At 32.3% G+C, this 13,239-nt stretch overlaps 1 protein-coding gene across 3 annotated transcripts in view; it reads left to right on the top strand.

Moving 5' to 3' along the window:
- Positions 1–12,977, top strand: part of LOC129231397 (ubiquitin carboxyl-terminal hydrolase 22-like) — a 106,417-nt gene extending 93,440 nt beyond the window's left edge. For 2 of the 3 annotated variants that reach the window (XM_054865702.1, XM_054865700.1), the window contains 2 exons: positions 8,365–8,514; positions 12,828–12,977. In XM_054865702.1, coding sequence (XP_054721677.1) covers positions 8,365–8,514; positions 12,828–12,882 — 205 coding nt within the window. In that variant the 3' untranslated portion in view covers positions 12,883–12,977. Of the gene's footprint in view, positions 1–8,364; positions 8,515–10,303; positions 10,410–12,827 lie in introns of those variants that run through there. The other variant, XM_054865701.1, reaches the window with a different exon arrangement.
- Positions 12,978–13,239: the final 262 nt, after the last annotated feature.

The raw sequence follows: 13,239 nt of genomic DNA, 5'->3' as shown, positions 1-13,239 counted from the left end.
CACAACAGCCCGGAATCCTTTCATAATATTGACACCGGCCGTGAAAGCCTTCACTCTTACATAAAATTTCTCGCTTAATTTGACATGTTAGTATTTTATGGCTGCATTCAGCAATTTTTTGAATTCCACATTCTTTGACTTCAATCACGTCACCTTCCTTATATAATTTATCCCAAATCATACACACATCATTCATATTTTTCCCAAACAGTTCGCTCACGTAATCACTGATTGAGCTATATAGTGCCATTTTTCACAGCAAAACATTTAATATTATTAATTAAGTTTTCTTCAAGTTGTGGTAAATTAAAAAAATGATTTACTTCAAGAAAAGTGAACTGGAAAACTTTTTTTGACCTGGACGCATATAAGCTACCTTTACTCCTGTTCGGTCATAGGAAAATTTCAGGCCCTCTCATTGGCTTATTCGAGTGTCAATCAAAGCTTCAAAGCTGTGACGCCATTGTAATGTTGCTAGTCGTCTTTCACACTGAGTTTCTTGTTTGTAATCTGCTAAATACGAATAAGCATTTGCAAATGATATCTTTATTTGAATGTTGCTGGCAAAAACAGCATTATTATTTCCAATCAAATTCATCCTTTGCAAAACAAATGAAAGCTGCATTTGAGCAACTATGCTTTGAAATAAAAATAGATGGCGCCATCTTTGGCCAAAAAATGCATGTTTTACGACATTGATTTGATTAAAATTGAAGTTATTTTAAAAATAATTCTCATAGTAAATTATTTTGTAGATGGAAAAGAACGAATTCTGCAATTTTTCATATTCTTAATGATATTTAATGCAATTTAAACACCTCTTCTTAAAGAAATGACTACCATTTAACTTAATAATAAATACTTCTAGTGAATAATTTAATACATAATAAGCTTGTTTTAAAGATAACTTAAGTTTCACACTTAAAAAAAAAATATTTTCAGAAGATTTTAAATTCAATTTTTTTAAATACTTTAAAATTTTTTCAATGAATGTATTATATTTAATGTATTTGAATGATTACATTCAAAATGTTTCAGAACTATTTATGAAACCACGAAAGTCTTATCAGCAGTACAGCAAAAAAATAAGGAAAACTTTTTTGCTAATTTGGCTGAAAATATTAAACGGCTGCTGTTCTTTTCATGGGCCAGTCTAAAAAATTTTGTTGTATTTTTTATTACACTACATTAAAAGTCATATATTGATTTCAAAATTGTCTCAAAAATGGTTGAGTTTTCAAGTTTTAGAATTTTGTGAATTTTTTTTCCCCCAAATGTATTTAACACTAGAAAGACGGAAGCGGTCATTTTGACCGCAAACGATTTTCAAATGCTCATATTTGCTTCGTTTAATTTTCAAACTCTTTTTCTTTCATTGTCTTTTCCTAACTATTTATTAAGATCTTACAACAGTAAATTTTTTTTCTTTAGGATTATTATTATAGTTGCTATAAATGTTTATACCTAGAAAGACTGACTACGGTCATTTTGACCGCTAAGTGAACCTTTCTTTATGCATCTGTTTTCTTCTTTTTTCTCTTATCAGTTGTGTGTACTATGGACTATTGTTAGTTGTCAAGGTGAGTAATGTTCTTTTGAGCTTGAGTAGTACCTGCTGGTCAGGTTTAATTCTTTGAAATGTTAGGAAAATGCGAAACACCTGCTGGTTGCATGGTTTCAGTTTTCTGCTATCTGTACAGGGGGCAAAGTTGAGAAAGGTAAATTTGAAAAGCATGTGACTGGACACGTGAAATTACTTTGAGTATAAAAAGAAGTAAATATAAACAGGTAAATTCCAAAAATGTTTGCTGGAATTCTTTTGCGCACCAAAGCATGTGCTTTGCTTGAAGCATTGACGTTTATTTTCTTCGATGATAATGAAGTGCTCAGTCACATAATTATCTTCATGATGTCGAGAAGAACCATTGACAAGCAAAACTTTTAGGAGCATTAATTTCTGAAACTGTTGCAGATTTATCTAAAACAGATTATGGTTCGAATGAACAGTCTGACTTATCTGAAGAGAAATATATTCCTAGCGATGATAATAGTTTGCTTTCATGAGATTATTACAAATATTTTCCGGGGCCTAGATTTGCAGAAAAGAATTGTTCTTCTGAGTTAGAATCCAAAGAAACCTCACTAATAAAAACTGATGATCAATATATAAAAAGCAGTGAAAGAAAAGGGGAAAAGGGCCCGACGCCGAAAAAAAGGGGAAAATTTCAAAAACATAAAAATCAAATATTTCTCTAATTTCCTCCAAGTCACCTCCACTGATCAATTTTGCTACATGTAAATAAGTATCTACCTCAAGAAAAATATTAAAATTGTGTGAAATTAAACTATGCGGAAATAAATCTACGAGCATTTGTTCTGATTGCAAAAAAAAAAAAAACTGTTAATGGCTAATATACAGCTGCTCTGATAACATAAGTATTTCGAAATACTGTAAAAGATAGTAATGTACGGTATCTTGCGTTATTTAGATATTTTTTACACCAAACACATGCATGGTTGATTATAGTACTTGTTAGCTATTACATGCTAAGAAAATTTCCTCTTTTTTGTACAAATTTGCTCTTTCTCAATGCCAATTGTGTAAAGCATGTATTTGTCTTGATCGAACATAAAATTTAAAAAAAAAGCTATCTGAGACTTATTTGCACACTATATTATGATTAAATTGTTAAATCAAATTCTGACATATTAAAACAAATCTTTTCTATGGTTAAAAATCCCGAAAGGAGGAAATTTCTAATCTTTTCAGTATGGCGGTCAAAGTGACCGCTGCTAGTCTTTCTAGGTATACTCAAAACGCCGTCTTTCTAGTGTTAAGTTAAATAGTAAATGAAACTGCATGAAATTCTCTTGAATTGCCTCATCAACTGTGTGTGATAATTTTTTTAAAATTAATAATAAATGAATTTAAGGTAACAAACGGTGCGATTTCTGAAAGTTTGACTTGAAATGACATATATATATAATTTTACATTATGAAACATTGCTTTTTAATGTTATTTTCAATTATTTCATTCAGGAGTTTAAATTACATATTCCTTTTTACATAACTTTAACTATTATGAAGAATATTAAAAGATAAAGAATTTGCTGTTTAATTAAAAAAGCTTACATTGAGAATGAGTTGACAAATGAGTTAAAATAAATTCCAATAGTTCCTTCTTCAAAAGTGCCATTTTTTGCTTAAAGATAATGCTATTTATTCGTTTAATTATATATTTTACAGGGTTTTTTTTTTTTTTTTTTTTTTTAAAGCAGAGCATTATTTTATTTTATGAGTTATGAATTTAGAAGGAGACAAGAAGGATATGTTTGCCAGACTCACTCAAAATTCAATTGGAAGTCTTATTCTTGAATGCTAACTCATATTCAATAGAAATTAGCTAGAAATAAATTGGCACAAGAGAAAATTATATTAGAAATTATTATGTATTAAATTATTCACTAGAAGTATTTATTATTAAGTTAAATGGTAATCATTTCTTTGAGAAGAGCTGTTTAAATTGCATTAAATATCATTAAGAATATGAAAAATTGCAGAATTTGCTCTTTTCCATCTACAAAATAATTTACCATGAAAATTATTTTTAAATAACTTCAATTTAAATCAAAACAATGTCGCAAAACATGCATTTTTTGCCCAAAGATGGCGCCACCTATTTTTATTTCAAAGCATAGTTGCTCAAATGCAGCTTTCATTTGTTTTGCAAAGGATGAAATTGAGTGGAAATAATAATGCTGTTTTTGCCAGCAACATTCAATTAAAGCTATCCTTTGCAAATGCTTATTCGTATTTAGCAGATTACAAACAAGAGACACAGTGCGAAAGATGACTAGCAACATTACAATGGTGTCACAGCTTTGAAGCTTTGATTGGCACTCAAATAAGCCAATGGGAGGGCCTGAAATTTTCCTATGACCAAACAGGAGTAAAGGTAGCTTATATGCGACCTGGACATAGTATTGATTTTCTTATTCAAATTATATCACTCAAACCAGTCATTTTCTCTTGACAGCTCTACTTGAAATCAACCTATCAGTATTTTTGTGTTCCCTTTCAAGAACTGAAATGAGTTCCGTGTGAAGATAGGATCCTTTTTCATTTCTTTGTTACATTGTAATGAAATAAATTGTTTTCGGTAACATCGAGTTAGTCAACTTGATGAATACGTACCTGTGTAGCTGCTTATGAAGGTAGAAAAACACCACCGTCTGTTTTGGTGTTACGGCGTTCTATTCAAAGGGGGTCTCGGCAGCAATATAACTTCCTTGGTCTCGGGGAGGGCTGGTGGGAGTAGGAAAGGTACGTTCTGACTTGAAGTACTTGATTAGTGATTTTAGCCAAACTTTGAAATTAAGTTTTGCACTTAGTATTTCACGAAGATATACATTGTAGATACTCATTTTGTTCAGAATTTTAATCTCTACATTATTCTGCTGATATGTATGGCCATTGGAAGCGTTATTTTTGAGTTATTGTTATATTAATGAAAAAACAGGTGTTTTTTGTCACTAATTTGCCCATAATGGCTAAAGCTCACTTAGTAGAAGGGGGAAAACTTAGTATGGTCCTTCCGGACCCATACGGCATAGATTAAAGCAATTTCCAGCTTTCCACCAATTACTTCCGTATTCTACTCCCCAACCACTGGGCTACTTTGAATCACAATATGTTTTAGAAAATAGATATTTAAGCTCTGCAACTGTAACCCATTAAAAACAAAAATTTTCACAATGGAATAACCCAGTACGAGCTTTTGAATCATCTTTGTTCAGATTTTATGAAAACCTAAAATCCAAGAAAAAAGTTTCCCATCGCATTTTTTCACAAGTTCACGTGCATCCTACACAAAATCTAACGAGCTCAAATTCACAAAAATACTTGAATATACTAACGGTCAAACATACTTTAAGCGCCTAAAATTTCAGGCTTCCAGTATAATAAAATTTCCTGTAAGCTTGGCAATTTGACACAAAAAGCTAATCTGCCGTCTTGGATCACATTTTTCAGACACCCTAGATCCTCAGGATTTGGATCTAGGAAGCTGAAATATTGCATAGCTTAGTTTCAAAGGCATCTCTACGCCTCTATAAAATTTCATCCAAATCAGAGATGGTCGAATGGGGACTCCTAGGTCACTTGACATGGAATGACTCAGTTACCATAATCGCCCATCCTTCCCCCACTTTTCCTTTTTTTCTGGTTTGTTTGTGCTATCTTGGGCATCATAACTGATTTTTGTTGCAAAAGTGAAAATCTTATGTCCTAAGCTTTCTGTAATAAAAATATTTATGATCGGCAAAAAAGTAATGGCGGGGAGCCCCAAGCACTTTTACTTCTAACATCGTCCAACATCGTCTAAAATTGCGTTTTTGGAGCTTCAATTTCGAAACATTGCCGATGAAGAGTGCTTGAACTCCATCCCTTCAAATGCATTCAAAAAACGTGTGAATGTTATGAAAGATGGAGTACAATTTCGTTTTTAAAGCTTCAATTTCAAAATCTTCAAAGCTTCAATTTCGGGAGAGCAATCGCCCCCCCCCCCCCCTCTTTCTTCAATATTTTTGAATATCGCCCAGTGTGATTTTGAGACTCTCAGTTTGAAAAATTTCATGTAAGAGTCCCTGAACCCCTCAGTTCCCTGAACTTTACTAAAATGGCCTACCATTGCCTTTTTTGGAATTCAATTTTAAAAAAATTTCTGGGGAAGAGCCCCCAGACCCCCCCCCCCTGTTGTTGGCGGTTTTTACATATTTTGGAACTACGATATTGAAATGCTTAAATATTACAATTTAACTGGGTCCATGTTGTTAGAAAAGACAAAAGCTTAAAATTCAGATTAAACACAGATTCCAAAACTGCCAATGTTAAAATCTACAACATTTATACTCATAAATTTTTCCTTAAGCACACATGTGGCGGGTGGGGAATCAAAATATTTTCTGCCTTGAACACATCCCCAAACTTGCACCCATGGATCACGGTTAACGTTATCATTCGCTTAATGTTATGTATCAGAATCACAAACGAAGTCCCGGAACAGCTGTATATTAACATGTGTTAAAAAAAGCCGTGTATTGTAATCAGTGTCTTCGTTTATTGTTATCACTTTTCATTAACTTTCCCTGCTTTTGTTCGTCAATCAAAAAAAAAAAAAAATACAGTTACAAATCCTGAGAAGAACTTTCTGTGTAGCATTTTGTGGCTTTCAATCGTAATGCAAACTTTTTGTAGGAATGGAACAACAGGAAGTTTGTTTTTAGTGACCACATTCCTTCTAAGATGCCTTTCGTTTTGGCGTAAAAAAATTCAGTCGCTCGACATGTTGCAGGCATGAAGGTAGGACCTCGGGGTTACAGGTGGTGGTCTTCTCCCACTTTGAGAGAATTAATGTAGCTTCCTAAAAACAAGTTCCTTTCTTATTAGTAAAGCAGAAGAATTTTTCTCCCTGTCCAGTTACCTTAAAAACTCTAAACCTTCAAACACTTAATCCACAGTAGAAAAGCGCAATGATCTCTCAAGGGAAAAAAAATAACATTTTGAAACCCTTCGACAATTTACTCATGCTGATTCAAAGAAATGCTGCAGCAAAGCTAAAAATTGTGACAAGAAAACAAAGTGAGCTAAATGAAAATTCAAGCAACTAGCGAAACTATACTGGAAAAGATGGTCAAGCTGAAAATGGTTTGAAACTGTGGTTTACGAATGTCGGGGAAAATAATGCGCAAGCAAACAGTCATATTTTATTTCACTTATTACTATGTTTAAAAATTGCATACTTTAGTTTTCCCTTTTTGTGATTCAGATATTTCCATTCTGTTGAATTAGTAATTTATAATTTAAAGCTGTCTTCAGGTGAGTCATTGTAATTTTAATTTGAGGTTGCAAAATTAAATGCTCCTTAATTGAAAATAAAATCATTATTTTGCGTCTCCTGGACTCTTTTCGGTTATTGTTTGAGTACTCTTGGCGAAATTAAATTCCTCATTCAGTTTTGCGTTGAAGACGACCCAAGTCTGATGTCCGTGTTAAAACTTGGTGCCAAAATTCTCACGGTTATAGAATCTGTCCATAGTGGTGCCACATGAAATAATGTGCTATATAAGGATAACACACTAAGTCTGCAAAAGCTTCTAACTTAGTCCCATTAGAAAGAAAGATTATTGAAGCGGGGGGGGGGGGGGGGGGCAAATTTTCTAAATTTCTAAAAAAAATTTCATTTGTGGGACAGAGACTTTCATTTCTGGGGGAGGGGGTATTCTCCAGGTGAGAAAGAGCGCCAAATTTGAAATATGAAAAGAATACACAGACATATTGTGTGTGTGTGTGGCAAGTTTGGTAGAGAGATATGTAAAATTAAAACTGTTTGATGTTGATTTTGTTATATCTTCAATTCTGAAATTTGTCAAAGACTGAAACTGCACATTGTCCTTAAAATTTTTAAATAAAATTTTTTTACAAGAAAAAAGACCTAAACAGGGTGACTTTATAAAACAGAAGATGAAAGGGAAAATAGATACCTTCAAGTTCTAAAAATGATCTTAATTGTGTGTGTGACAAGTTTGGTAGAGAGATATGTAAAATTCAAACTGTTTGATGTAGGTAACAGCCAGTGTTATATCTTCAATTCTAAAATTTGTCAAAGACTGAAACTGCATGTCATCCATCAAGTTTTTAAATCAAATTTTTTTACAAAAAAGGAAAAAAAAAGACATAAACAGGGTGAATTTATAAAACAGAAGATGAAGGGGAAAATAGATACCTGCAAGTCCAGAAAAATGATCTTAAGACTTTCTTTAGTGGAGGGGGGGTGAAGGGAGGGGGGATGTCCCTCAGACATGTTTAGAAATTGAAGTCTTAAAACTGCAGTTTTTAGTCCATCTTCGGTGATGTGAAGAATCGAAAATGAGGGAGGGGGAAGGGTCATGTTTTTCCATTGGAGAAATTGCCAAATTGACATAAAAAACAGCAACTTTAAACAGTTTTCGGTATTGTTAATAAAAAAGGATATGGATTTAACTTCCAATTTTTTTTTTTTCGACATTGTAGTCAATTTTAATTTAACCTATGTGGGGTCGGGGTCTCCTTACCGAAATTTTCCTCACATCTTTTATTGTAATTTTAGTCTGTGTGTAGTAACAATGCAGGAAAAAGGGAAGAGGCTCCCTTTAGGTTTTTTTAATAAGCTGTCGAAGGGGGGCTTGTAGCCCCCTTAACTCCACCCATGGCTTCATTCAAAAAGTTAAACTACAATTTTTGTATGTTTTTGCATTTTTGTGCACAAACTTTTTTAGGTTTTCTTCATTGTATCCTTATTGACTTAAAATGATTTAAAATTGCAGGTACTCTCTGTATGCAGTTGTATGTCATAAAGGCAATGTTGATTCTGGTCATTATATATGCTATGTGAAGTTGACTGATAACGAATGGTATATATGTGATGATAGTAAAATAAGAAAAGTTCAACCCAGTGAAGTTTTCAGTGCTGAAGGGTAAGTGATGTTTCAATTGTTTTTAACCGACTTCAAAAAAGGAGGTTATGATTCAGTCTTGCGACTTTTTATGTATGTTTTCGTATTACTCCAAGAATACTGGACCGATTTGAAGAATTCTTTTTTTGTTTGGAAGGGTATACTTTCCAGATGGTCCCTTGTTAATTTTGTCTGGATCTGATAAGGGGTCCCAGGGAAATGTAAGAAACTTTAAATTTCATACATTGTGGCTACGTGGATCAGCTTTCGTCAGTTGCGCGATACGTCACAGATCGTCACGAGTTTTTGGCGTGAATGGTGTATTTTTTTCTATGGAGGAATCTTGCCTTGAACAATATTTAATTCTCAAGCATCGGGATGTTTGATTTTCATGGCCGCTTAATTTTAACTATAGTCTTATTAATGTATTTATTACTCATATAGCAAATCAGTAAGTTAAATGTATTTTGCTACTAAAATAGTTGAATTAATTATTTTGATATAAAAAAATTTTTGCTAATAAATAACTTCATTTAGTCATTAAAGTTTTTTTTTTTTTTTTGAATATTTCAGTTTTGAAACATATTTATTGTTCAAATCAAGGGGAATTAAAGACAAAACTCTCGCCTCCGACAATTAAATTTATATTCTTTTATTGTAACTGGTGTCCGATTTTGGAAGTTTGACAAGTATTCTGGATTTAAAGTTTCATGACGGTGTCAGTTTAATTTACAGTTATGGCAATACTAATTAAAGACTTGGTTGAAATTCTTTTTATGTACTATGCTTCCCGTTTACTAGAAGAGGCCTGGACCGATTAGGAAAATTATTTTTCTATTTGAAACGGTATACTTCTCGCGGTAGTCTAATGGTCTTAAAGTCTGGGTATGAGAGATCCTGGAGAAATCGAGGGAACACTTGAAATTTCATACTTGTGCTTTGTTGTTTGTAAATTCATAGTGTCTCACTTAGTAAAACAATTTCTATGGGTTTTTTTGTTTAATGGATAGGAGTGGTCTAACTTACGTCCCAAACCTTTGCTTCACCATATTTGTTCTATAGAAAAATGTTATGGGCACAAAAACATTAAACTTCATTTAATTTCAATATTTGACGATTAAATATAAAATCGATTGTTAAGAAAAGTGCCATAAAACAAAGGTACTTTCTTTATTCAGTGTAAAGAAAGTACCATGAAACATTAATATTAATCAGGGGTGCACCCTTAAGGGTAGGGGGGGGGGGCTGAGGGGTATTTTTCCTTTTTAGGTTTTCCTTGCTTTGGGGGAGTACCCCTCCCCCTAAATATTTCCCTTGTATTAATCATTAGTAGTCATATCGCAAATTTTGAACAAAGACTGCTCTGAAGCAGACAGGAAATTCATTTAGTATCATTGCTCTAGTAGTATTTTGATCTTCATATACACAACATCACAGTAGATACTGTTTCTAGTGTGGTGTTGATCTATAACAGGGGCCAAGTAAAGAAAAATGTGAATTTTTTCACGAGTTACGTGATACGTATTATTGTGAAATATAAAATAGTTAGGAAAACCATTGACATTTAAATGGTTCTAATTAAATTAACGCACAAATAAATCCTGGAGAGGAACAAATATCAGTTTTTAGTGCCAATCATATAAAAAGTTATGCGCATTAAGATTTTTTCTTTTTTTAACAGACATCTAAAAAGACGTTCTCAATTTGTCGAAAATGTTTAATGTATGTCCCCCGTAAACTCAAACATGCATACACCAATTTGGAAAATTCTTTTCTTTTTTTCTCGTTTGAAAATGTTTATACTTCCTAGGTGATCCCATGGTCATCAGGTCAGTATCTGAAGATGGAATCCTTGAAAAATCACGAAAACTCTTCAAATTCTGAGGGCAAAGTTAAAGCGATTTCTGTTGTTTTTTAGTGACTCTAGAATTTTTTTCGGAAAGCATTCTTTGATAAAGTCAAACTGATGATGAAGATAGTTTTATTTGTTAATAATTACGGATTTGAAAAAGCCTTCCTTCACAGTTAGAAAGTCTTCCAGATGCTGTGCTCTATTTCTTTCTCTATTTTGCTTATCTTGGCTGTTTTCATACTCCTGTGCTCGACGCTTTCTTACTCAAGATGTACGTAAGGAGTGTACCATGTACTCTACCCTACTTACTTATTTTATATTTACACCACTAAAAGGCAAAAAATAAATTATTTTCAAATAAAAAAAGAACGGACTTCAAAAAACAAAGAGGAAGTAAAAAGTAATTGGTTATACTTACGTAAGATTTCCTACCCAAAAGTGTAAATCAAATTCAATTTACAAATCCAGTACAAAAATCAGCTAAACACCCAATTATAAAATAAATACTGATTTTAATTACTATACAATGAATTATTTTAATACCTAACTAATTATATTTGATCTCTTAATTTTTAATAACCATTTGAAGTCAGGGCCTCCTATAAACTACTTCCTAACGTAACTGACAACCCACGAAATCCTACTCTAATTTAACAAAATGTGAGTCTTTAAAACTAAACCTACTCAGTTAGGTTAGGTAGTAGTTTATAGGATGCCCCGAATTCAAATGGTTATTAAAAATTAAGAGATCGTATATAATTAGTTAGGTATTAAAATAATTCATCATATAGTAATTAAAATCAATGTTTATTTTATAATTGGGTGTTTAGTTTAGTCGATTTTTTTACTGGATTTGTAGAATAAATTTGATTTACATGTTTGGGTAAGAAATCATATGTAAGTATGACCAATTATTTTTTACTTTTTAGGTCCTCTTTGTTTTTTGAAGTTGGTTCTTTTTACTTCCTTTTACAAAAAGGAAGTATTGTATTTGTGAAAAAAGTTTCACTCAAAAATCGACCTTCATTTCCAATTTGCTCACTCTCGTATGAATATTGAGTTTTTTTTTTTTCAACCCAATCACTCGTGTATACATTCCTAAGAACATATAGATAGATGCCCGAAATATCCATTTTGACGATTCCCGAGTTAATTACAATGAGTTTTCTCGTGACGTCTGTATGTACCTATGTATGTGCGTATGTACATATGTGCGTATATATGTTGTATAACTCAAGAAGGGTATGTCCTAGAAAGTTGAAATTTGGTACGTCGACTCCTAGTAGGGTCTAGTTGTGCACCTCCCCTTTTGGTTGCATTCAGGTGTTTCTAAAGGGGTCTTTTGCACCTTTTTGGGGGAAGTCATTGTTAATTTTGATGCAAACTCAAGTGGTGTAATAATTTTCGGACACTTGGCGATATATCACCAGACTTTTGGTTGCCTAGTTTTGTAGCCAACTTGGCGACCAGCTTGATGATTTTTTTTTAAAATCAGGTTTCAATTTGGCCACTGTTGGTGATATTCAGACAGTTAACTATTGAATCACATTAAAATTGCCAATAATGGGGAAATAACATTAAATTGGTGTAAAATGAAGTCATGTAATGACTTGTTGAGATGACGAGTCATGTAATGACTCGTTTATTTGAAAATAATTTATTATACTTATGATTAATAAAGAATGAAATGTCTGTACACCATTTGTTGAATCAAATACTTAAATAGTGAGAATTTTCCTGAGCACTGACTCTATGCTGGAATCGGGCCAGCATTAATTAGTACCATTAGTACCTTTAGTGCAGTAAAATAGATGGGATGTGAGGAAAAAATAGAGCTGAATTCACCACTTTTTATAGAAAGCAATTCTTCATTGCTTTTGTTTTTTAGTTTACTTATTTAGTTTTCGGTTTATCCGGTCCCCTCTCTAATTAGTCAAATTGAAAATTATGTATGATTGAAAACTATGTCAAATATCAAAAAATCTATGAAAATGGTTCAAAAAGTTTAACATTAAATACTAAAAGATGAAGTAAAACATATAAATTGTGAAAATGCTTGCCAGACTTTGGCAGATTGTTCAAATATATTAAGGCTTTCAAAAATAGAAACCCTAAGATGAACATTTCTGCTTAATTTTACCTGCATTAGTTAAATGTATGGTTTAAGTACCCACAGAGCTCAATTTTTGGAAAGCTTTCTGTATTTAAGCAACCTTTTGAATTTAATTATACTAATTTACCTTGTGAACTTACAGTATACTCTGAACTTACAATTTTTTTTACAGAAAAGGACAATTAATTGTACTGAAAATTTTAAAGAATACATAAAAAGTTCTTTCAGTGGAAGCAGAAACTTGAACTTGCGCCAACTAGTACTCTGGTGGGCAAAATTAAATGCACTAATGTGTACATGAAAACTAGCTATTTACTAATTGGATAATGAATAAAAAATGGATAATGAATTTTGATTTTTTTTTTTTAGGTACATGCTATTTTATCACAAGAAAATTCTGGACTATGATGTGGATAGCCTGTGATGTTCTTGTTTCTTTTTTATTTACTGTTATAAGTTGTTGTATGTACAATACTGTATAAAACTTTATATTTAAATAATTAAAAAATCAACCTGAAAGCATATTTAATATATTCTTGCATCTCAAGCCACTATAGCAATGATTCTCATACTTTTTACAGCTGCTGCCCCCTTTAGGAGTGAAAATCTCTTCAACAATGTGAACAAGCAAGAGGATGGAGGGGGGGGGGGGAGCAATTAACTCTGACTTTTTAACATTTTTTTCCACTGAAAGGTAGTTGCAAAATGACTACTAAAAAAATTTTTATGCTTAAAAGGTTTTTTATTCTGAATAAGGTAACTTTAAAAAAAGGGAAGCAAA

The sequence above is a fragment of the Uloborus diversus genome, chromosome 10 (assembly GCF_026930045.1).
Source record: "Uloborus diversus isolate 005 chromosome 10, Udiv.v.3.1, whole genome shotgun sequence".
NCBI lineage: Eukaryota > Metazoa > Arthropoda > Arachnida > Araneae > Uloboridae > Uloborus > Uloborus diversus.
This window is presented reverse-complemented; position numbering and strand designations above follow the sequence as displayed.